Here is a 14,281-nt window from a genome sequence, read left to right as displayed (position 1 = left end):
CTCTGTCCATTTATGTCCATATATGGAGATATCTGTATCTGTCTGTCTGCAATCCATTTTATGCCCATATATGGGGGCATTCATTTTATGCCCATATATGGAGAACGCACGTGACCGTGGGACGAACGGTTCTCGAGATACGCGGATTACATACATACATACACACTCACAGAGATTTTTTGTTGACTCATGTGGCGTACGTGATGTCAGAGCCTTTTATGAAGTGATGTCACAATGAGTCAGAGCTTTCGCCGATTTCCTCCGGAACAGCCTGATGTCAACAATCAACCCCGCATAAGGAGATTCCGAACGTTTCGCGCCGGTTCGGGAAAACCGCGCGTCGGGTCGGGTCGAGACCCGGCACTGCACTCCGTGCCGCGGTGGGGAACGCGCGTGCCGAATCTGAAGCCGGTGGGACGAACGGTTCTCGAGATACGCGGATTACAGACACACAGACAGACAGACAGACAGACAGACACACACGCAGAGACTTCTCGCATTTATAGATAGATGAGCTTGTAGAACTGCTATTTTTGCCAAGTGTTCGCCCCAGAATAGAGACTCTAGGGATCATGTTGTTAAAACAGCATGGGTTGATATTTTCCAAATGGTGACTTGCTACTTTACTGGAGTGGAACTGATGAATTGATGATAAAGCGGCCTTACCTGAGGTGGAAAGTGGCAGTGTCTACGATAATGTTGCTGGACAGCGAGAATGACTCTGCTGTGAACAACACTCGCAGTGGCAGATACAGGGGCCTGAGAGAAAGAGAAAGAGGAGTACGCAGGATAAAAGAAACAGAAGATGGAACAGAACATGGGGGTTTGAATGTTATAGTGAAAGTATCACATTCGATATCTATTAACTTAAGATCTATACATGGAATATACAACAATTGCATCACTGTTTGAGAGTTAATGTATGTGCGTGCGTATGTGTGTGTGTACCTGTAGTCTACAGCGCAGGTAGCCAAGTGTGTATGCAGGATGGTGATGACTGCTGGGGGTGTATATCCCAGGATAGGGTCATCGATGACATCCAGAAAGTCAACCAACTACAGTAAAAAAAAAAAAAATCAAATGAAACTGGGAGGAAGCTTAACACATTTGAATATATTGGAGTTATTTTGAATTCAGCCTGTCTGAAAAGAGCAGAGTATGATGATTGGTTTTACTGATCAAGGCAAAATCTGTCACAATGCTGTCATGCAGTGAGGTCTGTCATCATATATGGGCATTAAAGATCTGCCCAACGGGCACTCCTCCTGAGACATTCAATCCCACTGAGGGATTGAATGGGTCTCTCTTCCTCTCTCTACAGACTCATTTCCCATTGGACATGCATTGGGTGCTTAAAGTTAAAGTTATACCATGTAACTTTTTTTATAAAACAAATCTTAAAATGGTCCTAGCTGTTAAATCGCTAAAGTTTTAGAACCCCCACTCCGTTATTTTCAGCTTCTAAAGCCTTCTCTTTATATGTTTTCTATGATCCCTGCCCGGGACCGGTTTTCGCGGAAAAATTGCGTCAACACACTACCGGCCAATCCCAGCGAGGGTTATACACTGCCGGCCAATCACAGCGCAGAACATACACTGCTGGGCTCTCTGGTGGGTTTAGGAAACACGCCTTCAGGAAGTACACTGCAGTGTTTACACTGGAGGAGTCTAGCATGTAACTCCCCAACCGCTGCTCGTAGAAGGACACGGGAGACCTCATTGAAAGCGTCTCGGCGAGGCGAGGCGGACGCGGTGGTCTGACGGCCCGGTCCACGAGCGAAAAACGGACGAAAAAAGCAAACGCGACCGCGGTTTGCTATACTGCTACAGACCACCAGTTGAGCAACTTACACAGTATAGCTTTAAATATTTCAAAAACTACAAAGATTTCACGTGGGTGTTGTTGTTATTTATATCATTCAGGACGCAGTTGTTGGTGGTGATGTCACCAAGAACGCTGCTCCCTCATTGGCTAAAGGCCCTGCCTTTGTACTGTCGGACAGTTTTGAGGAGAATAACCTTACTATATAAAGATTTGGGAGAACATACAGTACTGTACTGTACAGTATCTGTGAATGTCAGTCTCCTAAAAAGTAGTAGAAAAGCTATGCATGTAAAATGGTATTATTCGCAGGAAATCTCTTAGCTAAACCAACATTGCTCTTGTAACGCACATTTGTACATCTAGGCAAAGTACTTAAACATTGCTGTTTCCAATTTGCCAAAGGAGACTTTGACATGCCCCCAAGCAGCCAGCCAGGCCGGCCACTGAACGCTGCATTGTGATTTGTGCAGCTTCGTTCCCAAGTTGCACACATATTGACCGCATACTGGCTTACTGTCGACAGCTAAGAACTGGTCAGGGAGGCCATGCTGATACTAGACTCTACATCTTGTTTATTTACTTTCCTGCAATGGAATGTGTGACTAATGAGTCACATTGGGATGCTCCTGTGGCAGATCGCAGACAAGTGATAGCCCAACTAACACAACAGGGGGTGCAGGGCTACTAGTTTCATGCATTTTGAAAGGTGAAACTGATTGGAATGACGAGGAGCACTTGGTTCCAGGAGCTTCTCTGTACTTATTCCTACCTGCTCGTACCAACTTTGATTTGTTTGCGTCACGTAGTGCCGCATAGTGGCGCCTTGGAGACGAATGGCAACCAGGAACTCCTAGAAATAGAACAGAAAAAAAGGATATTTAAACAAGACCAAGTGGATCTAACGCCAGACATCTATGAGGTCTATGATCTAAGAAGATTCACTCACAAACCTTTCTCGCCCTCTAGGAGCCACATATCACGCAGCAAAACAACTGAATGTCAGTATGGGTCAGTCTGCATGTTGGTCTCTTTCATAAGCACCCACCTTGATGTTTTTCTGGAGGTCCAGGGTGATTTTGATGGCTGTGGACAGCATCTGGAGCTCAGCTTCCCTGCCACTCACGCTGCTCACACCCACCTCTGTGGGGTAGATGGTAGGGTCCAGGTGCTTCGGGGGAATGAATCTGGGCATCTCCAACCGTTCTGGGATGGGGGAGTCCTTCACTGCCGCTGTAAGACATAATGAGAGGGAATAACCTTGCGCTTATGGCTGACACAGAAGTGTGTTTTCTGTATGAAATATTTATGATGTCACATACCATGATGGTATAGCTCCACCCGTCTGCTCTCTATACAAAGGAAGTTGAGATTTGGGTTGTTCTGGTGCTGCGCCACACTGAATAACTTCCCCCCTTCCAGGTCTAACACGATCTCACCATGATTATCCTCCTCCGCCTTAGAACAGAGAGGAATGGAAACCATTTGGAAAATACTTAATAAAGGAATGAACAAATGAGATTGTCAGTGGATAATGCAGTCCACCACGGTCAGCAGATAGCTGGCTCACCTTCCTGTCTGCCATGGCCTGAAGGCGGCCCTTGCCTATGAGGACCGTGAGGGAAAGAAGACTGAGGTTGTGGTTAGGACGTGTCTCCAACTGTCTCCTAGCTGATTCACTGGCAGAGGCGTACTGAGCTTCATCATCCTCCGAATCTGAGTCTGTGATGCAGAGAGGAAGAACAGATTCATTATGTAGATCTATGAAAACACTGTTCAGCAATAAAGCATAAAAACATAAAAGCGGCTTGCTAAATAGGTTCAGTTTGATCTCCCATTGGTCGTACAGTATGTGTAATTTAAAGACGTCAATGTCAAAGCTATAATTGGGACCAACCCAGTCTGAAGGCTGACTTGCAGAGCTGAAAGTCATCGTCAGTGTGATGGCGGTGGGGGCTGCGATCAGAGGGGGGAGGAGGGGGAGGGGGCTCCCACATCAACAGGTCATTGTTAATCCTGTGGGACAGACCGACAAGAGAGGTGGAGAGAGGGAGTGAGATCGTGTCACGTATTACAGCAGATGTGTGCAAAACGTGTGGAAAAACTTGACAGTGGACAGCTGGCCTGGTGTCTGCTATCATACTAGGCTAGCAGAATGATTATGATGCACTGTATTACGATTGATGTGATGATGTTACATTTTAGGCAGACACACACACACACACACAAACCTATTGTAAACGCTCTGGAAGGCTTGTTTGCTGGGCAGCAGGATGTAAGCCAGAGGCAGGCAAATGTCCATCACACACTGGCTCTGGGACACACACTGGGCCTGGAACTGACGCATCTCTTCAGGATCTGCCGGAATAACCATCTGAGGAGGGGAGACCAGTAATCACAACTCTGGTAAAGGAAAAGAACCAGGTGAATATTTCATGTGTGTGTAGGTACCAGCGTACCTCTTCAGTCTCAAACATAGTACGGTTGGAAGAGAACGGAGAGCTGGTCTTATCACGGAGCTCACAAGGACTCTCAAAGGACATGGCCCCCAAGTCCCCGGCCAGGCCAAGGCCTAGTCCACCTAGGCCTCCTCTTGAGTCTTGGGACTCGCCTCCGTTCACACGTACCGATATCCTAAGAAGAAGAAGGAGAAACGAAAATGCACTAGATAAATTCAAACTGCAATCTGACCTGTATCATGCAAAGCAAATTTATTTGTAAAATGGTAGTATTTATCATTGCTCATTATCATGAGCGTTTTGAGGACATATTATGGAACCAGATAGTTTTATGCCTTAATTGGATGGTACAGTGAATTGAGACAGGAATGAGTCTTCTAACCTGGGCAAGGAGTCTTGGTTCTTCTTAACTCTGATACAGGGGAAGGAGCCTCCCTCCCAGCCCACATATGATCCTGGAGGAGACAATATAAGATCATCATGTTATGGGGATAAAAAGGAAAGAATATATATACAAAATGTAAAATTAGAAATTACTAATAGTACCAGAATCCGGCATCTGAATCTGGGGGGACACACTTTATACTGTATTTTCACTGAAGAATAAACTTTAAATTGAAAAAAGAAGAAGAAAAAAAAATCTATAAAGTGCCTTCAAATTAGTAAAACTAGTCACAATTCTGGCCTATTGGAGGTGCTAGAGGACAGGCCATGGTTTCACCAACATCAGTATGGTTCATCCTCTGGGAGCATGAAAGTATACAGAAGATGCCATGGCAATCCAGATACAGGAAGATATCTTGTTTGGGACCAAAGTGTTGGATGGGTGGAAAAACTGACATTGCCAACCTTAAAGCCCTGCTACAAACGCAAACAAATACAACCTACAACCATATGAACTGCTGCTTTTAATATAGGCTACTGCATCTTAATTCCTCAGTTAACAAAATTGTGCTTATGCACCTTTCCAACACCACTCTCTCCTGAATCCCACACCCACCGTGCATGTCTGTAAAGGAGGCCTCTAGCAGCTGTGTGAGACAGGGAGCAGTGGGTTGGCCATGGGCTGCATGTTCTCCCAGATGGAGATCTGGGGCCTCCTGGTGCTTCAGCTCCAGGTCCGTCAGCTCAAGAACCAGGGCCTCCTGCCGCACATCCCGCTGGCCTGGGGGCCGGCGCATGGGAAGAGGACGCAGGTCTGGTATGGGGAAGCGGAGCTTGACCACGGCGTGGGGGGAGAGGAGCGAGAAGGAGGACCACAGCTCACTGCTCTGGGTCTGAAAGAGTGGAGGAAAAGAATGAGCGAGGGAGGAGAATAGCTGTCCATCTCACACACACACAACATTGAAATCAGTCAACCTTATAGGAACGAAGAAATTATAAGATATATGCAATATGTATTTTCCAAACAAATTTGTGCAGAAAAATTTATTATGAAAGGCTGTCAGGTGTCAGCAGCAACAATGTAATTTGGGAATGTACTCGTTTTATTCTCCTTCTCACTCTACTCACTAACAACCTGACCTGGGAGCTGTTAATTTGTGTGCATCTGAGATCCATTACATTTGCAACAATGTCCCGTTTTGTCTAGTCAAGACACCAGCTTAGTGCTCTGCTGCTGTGTATATACTGTACGTATCTGTGTCAGGTCTTAACTCATATAGTGCCAATCCCGAGAAGACTCGTGAAAAATACTCGAGTATCACATGGTGCCAATCCCGAGTATTCTCGTGAAAAGTAATATATTACTGTAACGGCGGATACATTACCGAGAACAATGGCCGGAGGTCCGGAGACGAAATCCGTCGCTGATTTCGCATCATCACGGCTCCACGAGCACAAAATAGTCCCATCCATAACATTGAGGTGGACGGGGGATCTCATCTTTAATGTCCATTATCTCAAAACTACACTTTAGAAGCTAGGATGGAGGCAGATGCTCGCTTATGTTACACATGTATAAAAGCTCCCGGTCCGCCATTACACAACTCCACGTGGACAACGATCGGTTCCGGCGCAGGACGCGATGACGTCAGACCGGAAGTGTTTGCGCTGTGGACTTCTGGCCTTCAAAATAAGATAACGGGGGTGATGCCAACCTGAGACTGGCATTGTGGACTTTATAATCCGTTAATTTCATGGGCACTAAATGAGTTAAGCTGTGTGTGTATAGGTCCAATGGTTTGTGTATGTACAGTATGTATCAGTGTAAGGTGTTCACCTGTGTGTGTACAGGTCCAGTTGTTTGCGTAGGACAGTGGCTGAAGGCTTGGCACAGGCTCCCCAGGCGATTCAGGATGTCCAGGTCCAACTCAGCGCTCAGTTCTGCCAGCTCTACTCTCACCTCACAGTCTCGACGTACGACTCGCTGCTTACCCTGTATATAAAAAAAATAAAAAACACACACACGGTTTACAACCCTCTCCAAGGATTAAAGAAGCCTCTCTCTTTTACACAAACATACATGTTCACACAGATTCACAAACCTCTACGTAGGGGAGTGCTAAACAATGTTAAGGTTAAAGTTAATGATAACGCTAATGCTTGTCTGGAAACATACTTTCACTTATACAGGTCCAGCAGTTTGTGAGATTATATCCAGACACGCAGACCAACCATCTTATAGACATCTAGACACCTGCAGAGCTACCCGGTACCAAAGCATATGAGCAGAGCGGAGCTGAAGAGGAGCTGGGAGCGGAGGGTGACATTTTTGGGTTGAGCAAGCAAGTTTTAAAATGGGTCAGAGCGGCTTGGAGCGAGATTTTCCTCCGCTCGTTGGAGTGAAGACCGTCCTCCGCTAGAAGCTACTCCTGTTGGGGCCGCGCACTACATGTCTGAGTATGCCCCTCGCACACGCTGACACACAGTGCACCCAGCACTGCGGAGAGGAGAGCAGACACAAAGAATTCGCAGCGCATGTCCCTGATCAAGATTTCTTTCAAATGACTCTGACATCCACACAAGTATGTTTATAAATACCTTGTGTCTGTTAAGTTATATCACCAACCAGTCAGAGGATACAATTTGAAATGCAACTGAGACGGATTTTGGCTGAATGGACCACACTCGCCTTGAGTCGCCCCCCCTCTCGAATCTGGTATTAATCAATAACCAAAGGGATTTAATATTGTCCGTCATATTAAAAAAGTCAATGCCTACATAAAAAGGAAACTTAAATAGCGTCTTTTGCAACATAGTAGGCTAGATTAGATGTCTAGGGGCTCGCAGCTCACGTTACCGCAGTAGGCTCTTTACAGTGATGGGAACGCTTATGGCAAAGGAGAAAGTGTTTCGGACATGCAGCAAAATACTTTTTTTATTTTTGTTTTGGCTGCTGACTCTGATCGACAATCGACGAACCTGAGCGGAGCGCGGAGCGAGAGATGCGCAAATCAAGGTGAGTGACAGAACAAGGGAGAGCGGAGCGGGGAGGGTTGGATCAAAGTGAGCGAATAGCAAGAGTTACAACAGCCCCCTGGAGCGAGGACGCCATTTCCCAGCACTCCACTCCGCTCATGTGCTCTGCCCGATACCAAGTTATATTTTTGCCCAATGGAAAACAAACTTAAGTCGAGCCGTTACGATGCAATGGAAAAGCGCCGATGTGGAAAATTCTATACATTGCAATGTGCACATGTCTCTCTCTGCCTGTGTGCGTGTGTGTGTGTGTGTGTGTGTGTGTGTGTGTGTGTGTGTGCGTGTGTAATACCTTGCGCATGTGTTTTTCAGTCAGGCCATAGTGCAACTTTGCACAGGGTCTGGCTACAGCTCCCACTGTGAACAGACCAGCTTTCTGGAACTGCAGCAACTAAGAACCAGAGAAAGAGATGGACATGATGTCAACTCACAGCACATTACTGTAATAGATGGTCTCAATTGAGGGATGAACAGGTAGTATAGATAAATATAGATTTGTTGAACATACAGAGTATAGATTGTAATTGTGATGTAGACAGACAGATGGACTGTTCTCTACCTCACTGTACTGAGGATTGCTGTCTTCCCAGAGACATTCTAACAGTTCCAGCCTGCTGAATGAAATGTCAGAGGTCACAGCCCGACTGTGGCGGCTCCCACTCCGCATCTCTAAGGCGACCTGTACCGCCGCCCCCGTTAATCTAGGAGTAGGAGTGAGAAAAAGTCACAAAGAGAGTGTGTGTGAGAGAGAATTGTTTATTTTTTGGAACTATAGTGGACTAGACTGTGTCTGTATGCATAGATACATAAAAATGTTCTTGACCGCAGCTCTAAAGTCCTGGAAGAGTACATGCAATTTCTGACAGCATCACTTCACAATATACTGTATGCATGTGTACCTGAGGTTGGAATGCGGGCAGGCTTTGGCGAAGTTCCCCCTCAGATTGTGAAAGTCTCTCTCACTAAACATGCTGTCCTTGAAAAAGGCCAGCTCGCGGAAGAACACCTGAGACACTTGAGCCAATGAGGAGGCTCCATCAGGCCCGGGGGCTGGGTCCTCCTGCAGCAGGGTGAGGGTGAGACCACCCAGCGTCAGCCGCAACAATGCATCGGGTTTCAGTGGCTCTGTCCGGTGGGTGTGAGAGCGCCCTGAAAAGGAGATGTGATTCAAGAAAGATTTTGTCACTCCCTCATACAAGTATGTGCAGTGACATGTGTGTGGCATGCTCCACAGAAGGTGCTTTATAATCATTACATCACTGGTTCCCAAACAGTGGGTCAGGACCCATTTGTGGGTCGCGTAAATATTTTTATGGGTCCCTTTTTTGTTTCCTACCCCCCACTTAAAAAAAGATTCCCCCAAAATGTTTTTCATTAGAAAAAATATATATAATGATTTTTGAGGTAATTTAATTGATCGAAGAAAAATCTATGAAATTCCATACATTAGCTCACAATGACCGAAGCGGCGCGTTGTGCACTTGTAGATCTGCCATTTTCACTATAGTTTGTGTCCCGGGCAAACATAATCTCTCTTTCGGGTCTTGAACTGAAATGTTTGGGAACCAACCACTGCAGTATATAATACAGTATAATACTGCATTTCCTGAACAATTCATACATATGAAGCGAAAACATATTTGGAGCTGTGTGAAACACAGGCTCCCTATACGTGGCTGTGTGGGTCTGTGTGTGTGTGTGTGTGTGTGTGTCTGTCTGTCTGTCTGTGTGTATGTAGCCTGAACTTCCTAAACGTCGGCACGCCACTAGTCCAACAGTTTTGCCACCACACACTCGCGCCATATGTCAAATCGACCGGCTTACTCAGGAATCGTGGGCTATTACTTTTCTAAGAGAAAGGTTCTATAGTTTAATTGATATTAATTTATTAGTGAATTAATTTTCCCCATTGACTTATAATAGGAATTGCAAAAACTCACATTCAATTATTTGTCTCTCGCAAACCATAGGGGCTAGAGTTTCAAGACTTGGAGAGGAGGTTCATAATGCTTTCAAGGATTAAATAAAAAATAATTGTGTCATTTGGCCGCATGGTGGCGCCATAACACCCCACTTTACGTTTTGGCCTGTAACTCTTGAACCGTAGGTCGGAAAATTAAAAATATTTTTTCCCTGGATTCCTTGGGTCATGACGCATCTCCCCATATAGGCCACGCCCATTTGCGCCATGATAGATTTTCCGCCATCTTGAATTTTCTCCAAAACACACTTTTTGCTCCTTTTCCTACATATTTTCTTCAAATGTCACAAAAATCGGTACACATGATCCACACACACACATTTGAAATGTTTATTTATGTCCACATAAGCAGAAGTACAAGAATTCCTCGTACAAAGGACATAAACAATATCAGTGCAGTCAGATAATCAAGGAAAACTGCCAGTTACACACACACACACACACACACACACACACACACACACACACACACACACACACACACAGCTCCACTTCACACGGGTGTGATTTTTTTTATACATTAGAAAGAAAGATATTGTGAAACTACAAAAAGGTGGGCCTCAATTTATGAACTGATTTAGTCTCAATAATCATGATGTTGAGCATAAAAGAGAAGCTCCCGAGTCAATGTTAGATTAACCCTCGAAGATACAAATGTACTAAAGATTCAAAGTTGTAAGAACAAGAGATGAGTGGGGGAATACAAACGAGGAGTCAAAAGTTTAAAATGCATTCGGAAAACCCAAATGAACGCGACGGAGAGAAGAATGGAGAACGTGGCGCGGCGGCGACCGAGGAAGATCAAAGCAAAGATTTGCTTAAGGAACTGAAGAATATACGGTAAGTAAGGAATTAAGAGAATTCAAGAAAGAAATGACGGATAATTTCGAGAAACTCAAACAGGAGTTCAAAGCAGATATGCGACAGGAGTTAGCAGGCTTCAAGGAGGAAATTAATCATAAACTCGAAGTGACTAACGCAGAGTTAAACAACCTAAAGAAAGACATGAGCAAGATGCAGGAACGCATGGCAGAAACAGAAGCATGGAACATGGAGGCCAAGGACGCGATTTTAATGCTTCTCAATCAACATGACAGAACGCAACAAAAGCTGATCGGAATTGAATCACAAAACAGAAGATATAGCATCAGCATTTTTAATTGCGTTGAGGACGCAGAGAAGGACTCGCCAACGCTGACTGACTTTGTGGAGGAGTTGCTCAGACGAGAGCTTTCACTTCCAGAAGAAATAGAATTGGAGATACAACGTTGTCGCCGCGCCACGCCGAATAAACCCCCCGACGGCGCTAATCCGAGGTCCATAGTTGTTGACTTTCTACAGTTCGAAAGCAAAGAATGCATCCTGAAGGAACTATGGAAGAAGGACATTAAGGTAGAGGGGAAACGGCTATTATTTGATCATGATTTTGCATGGGAGGTGCTACAGAAGCGTAAATTATACGCCGAAATTAAAAAGAAATTAAAACACGAAGGAATCGGTTTCTCAACGCCTTTCACAAAAATTAGAATACGCTGGGATGATGGACCAAAGGTATATGATGACCCACTGGAAGCAGCTCGAGACATGAGGAGGGGTCTGGAGATTCACGTGAAGAAGCCAGAAGCAACGATGGAAGAGAGGATACGGGCGGCATCGCAGTGGCAACGTGTTGGGGACAAGGAGGCGATCTTGAGACGTGCGAGGGAGAAACTACAGGAGTTCCGAAGAGCTAAAGAAAGCTAAGGGGGAAAAGGTGGTGGGGGGTGTCTGCTGTGTCTTATTACAGACTAAAGTGAGAGATGCATTATAGCCAGCTATGATGTCCACTATTTTGAGTTTGAGAATGGAAACGGAGGGAGGGGTGACGGGAAAAAATGGGAGAATAAATAAAGTTGTGTGATGCTATGTTACTAAGGCCTTAAAGAACTACAGGAGGTAAGAATGACAGTGAAGATAATAATAATAAAGTAGCTCAATAGAATATAAAAGAAAAGATAGGGATAAGAAGGAATGTGCAGGAAACACACAACATGGGAAATATAATCTGAATGTTTTTTCTTGTTATTCATTTATTTTTATTTTTTCCTTTCTCTTTTGAACATGTAAGCTTAATTGTGACAGTTTCTTTTAATACTATATAGACTAGTCCTGGCTGTGTTTTTACAAATAAGAAATGGGACACAGAGCATCCCCCACCAAATGAGAGATTCCTCGACTTAGAATGCAACTTGGAATGGCATGGGGAGCAAAATGTGAATACATGTTGGACATTTCTAGTAGGATGGGGAGCCCGGAGATCCTTTTCGGGCCTTCTACCACTAGAGAGGGGCCCTCCAGTCATTGGAGGATTTACACCCCTCTCCCACCAACAGGGACTTGAGGCAAGGAGAACGAGCCTCTATCTGGGGAGTCAATTTTTGTTTTTTGTTTATTGTGTTGTGTGTGTGTATGTGTATGTGTGTTGTTGTTAAAAAAAAATGTTAAAAATGTGTGATTTAAGTATTTGCAGTGCTCGGTGTAGGGGGGTAAAAATATTCAGAAAGAAGAATCTAAATGCAACCCAACGATGTGAAGGTTGATGAATGTAAAGAGGTTAAACAATTCAATCGAAAGGAGTAAGGTTATAACAGATAATAAAAAGGGAAAAATGTAAATGATATGGAGAAACTAACCCATAACTCGAAGAATGTGAGAAATGGACTGAAAATGGAAATCAAAAGGACTAAACGAACACCCATGAACCGTCTGGAATGTGATGCATAATAATGTTATATAGAACCCCTGCACTACAACTGTTTCTGTATTTGAAATCTGCTAAAAAATAATAATCATGATGTAATGGACGGTGATATCCAAGATATAATTCTGAGCCCTGAATTCATTCAAACTCTGTATGCTGCTGTGATCTCACCTCTGGCTCGGCTGCTAACCTGGGACATACTGGACAGAGAACCTGCTACAGGATAACGCCTGGGGCAGTGTCCCATGCTGCCCTGTGAGGGGACAACAAAACGAGAATGAATGTTATGGCAGGCAGCAGCTGCAGTAGGGAAGCAAAGGAACGACCTTTCAAATTGTTTTCAAAATGCCTGTCAATACATTTCTTTCCCAACACAGAAACGCAGATGCTTTCAATTGCACACACCCAGACAGGTAAAGAATCACTGGGGATGTTATCAGAAATGGGAAGGGGAGAGGGAGGGGGGTAGTCTCTGTTTGGTTCTTTGCCAAACAGTGACGACTAGCTGTACCTGTGCAGAGAGTGAAGCAGGCTGTGCGAGACTGGCCAGACTGTGAGTGGACGACTCCATGTCGCTGTCTGACAGCTCACTGCCTGAGCGCGCAGACGTCACACTACTGCTCATCCCCCCTGGACCCATGGAGTAAAACATCTCTGAAGGGACATCACATGCGCACACACACACACACACACACACACACACACACACACACACACACACACACACACACACACACACACACACACACACACACACACACACACACACACACACACACACACACACACACACACACACACACACACACACACACACACACACACACTCTTATAAAGTTGCTGAGAGGAGAGGAGTGTTTATGTTTTAGTGACGCGTAAAGGCTCTTTAGGGACACCAGGAGTGCACGTCCATGCCAGTAGTGTAAGGTTCCTCAGTTTACTCAGTGACGTACACTCAGCAGGCTACATCTCAAATGTACAGCTAGTGGCTTCCTGGCTCGAGGTGCCAAGCTACAGTTTAGATATCTACAGATGGTATGACTCGAGGATATAAATAAAAGGACTGTAATGTCAATCGGTCTTTGAAGCTTTTCTTTTTCTTTTTTTTTTTTACAAAATCATGAACTGAATGTCATTATTCTATATATCTAGAACATGGAAATGGTACAGCATGGATGATCATAACTGGAAATTCATTATAAGGACATTCGATATTTCTCTTGACAGCCAAAGTGAAAACAAAGTGACCATTAATCGCAAGACCTACAGTGGAAATGTAATTTCTGTTTGCCTATTAGGCTTTGTAATCAAAAGTTTCACAAGGCGGATATGACAAGTAAGTATGACAACCTAAGTATACAAAGAAATTGACATATTTCATGAATCGCAATTATCTGAAATAAGTGCGATTAGACGATTATGTGTAATAATTGTGACAGGCCTAATGGCAGCATGTTGATGTTGATTTTTCCAATTTCCCTTTTCTTATGTTTACCATCACATACATTATTTAACAGACCGTTATCTTCATAAATAAACAATATAGGTATCTAATATTACATACAGTATGATAACGAGTAAGTGGTATAATCTCAAAAGTGCTGACGGGGACAGTTCCAGCTGTGGCCTTCCGTACCTCCATTCTCCATTCCAGACAGGTAAGGCTCCAGGTCATCCTCGTCCTCCCAGTCCCTGGGACTGGAGCCCAGCTGTTTGCTCAGGTCTTCCTCAATCAGACGCAGGTCATCTGAATCTAATGGACGGCTGTGCACTCCGCCACCCTTGGTCTCTGGCTCTGTAGTAAAGACAAAGCATCTGACTGGTGTGTTTGTGTGTCTGGTTGTAAAGGTGAGAAACTG

General features: G+C 44.6%; 1 protein-coding gene across 1 annotated transcript in view; it reads right to left on the bottom strand.

Annotated features, from left to right (window-relative positions):
• Positions 1–14,281, bottom strand: part of atg2a (autophagy related 2A) — a 35,520-nt gene that overhangs the window by 13,024 nt on the left and 8,215 nt on the right. Inside the window, exons 8-25 of the mRNA XM_080745438.1 lie at positions 14,059–14,217; positions 12,934–13,076; positions 12,594–12,675; positions 8,601–8,850; positions 8,261–8,402; positions 7,994–8,092; positions 6,503–6,658; positions 5,282–5,558; positions 4,664–4,736; positions 4,282–4,456; positions 4,054–4,196; positions 3,720–3,838; positions 3,393–3,544; positions 3,145–3,280; positions 2,871–3,055; positions 2,595–2,675; positions 949–1,055; positions 667–759 (exon numbers count right to left, since the gene is read on the bottom strand). Coding sequence (XP_080601564.1) covers positions 667–759; positions 949–1,055; positions 2,595–2,675; positions 2,871–3,055; positions 3,145–3,280; positions 3,393–3,544; positions 3,720–3,838; positions 4,054–4,196; positions 4,282–4,456; positions 4,664–4,736; positions 5,282–5,558; positions 6,503–6,658; positions 7,994–8,092; positions 8,261–8,402; positions 8,601–8,850; positions 12,594–12,675; positions 12,934–13,076; positions 14,059–14,217 — 2,572 coding nt within the window. The remainder of the gene's footprint in view (positions 1–666; positions 760–948; positions 1,056–2,594; positions 2,676–2,870; positions 3,056–3,144; positions 3,281–3,392; positions 3,545–3,719; positions 3,839–4,053; positions 4,197–4,281; positions 4,457–4,663; positions 4,737–5,281; positions 5,559–6,502; positions 6,659–7,993; positions 8,093–8,260; positions 8,403–8,600; positions 8,851–12,593; positions 12,676–12,933; positions 13,077–14,058; positions 14,218–14,281) is intronic.

This window comes from Nannobrachium achirus, assembly GCF_963921795.1.
Source record: "Nannobrachium achirus genome assembly, chromosome: 17".
NCBI classification, from domain to species: Eukaryota; Metazoa; Chordata; class Actinopteri; order Myctophiformes; family Myctophidae; genus Nannobrachium; species Nannobrachium achirus.
The sequence above is the reverse complement of the archived record's forward strand: the minus strand, read 5'-3'. Positions and strand labels throughout refer to the sequence as shown.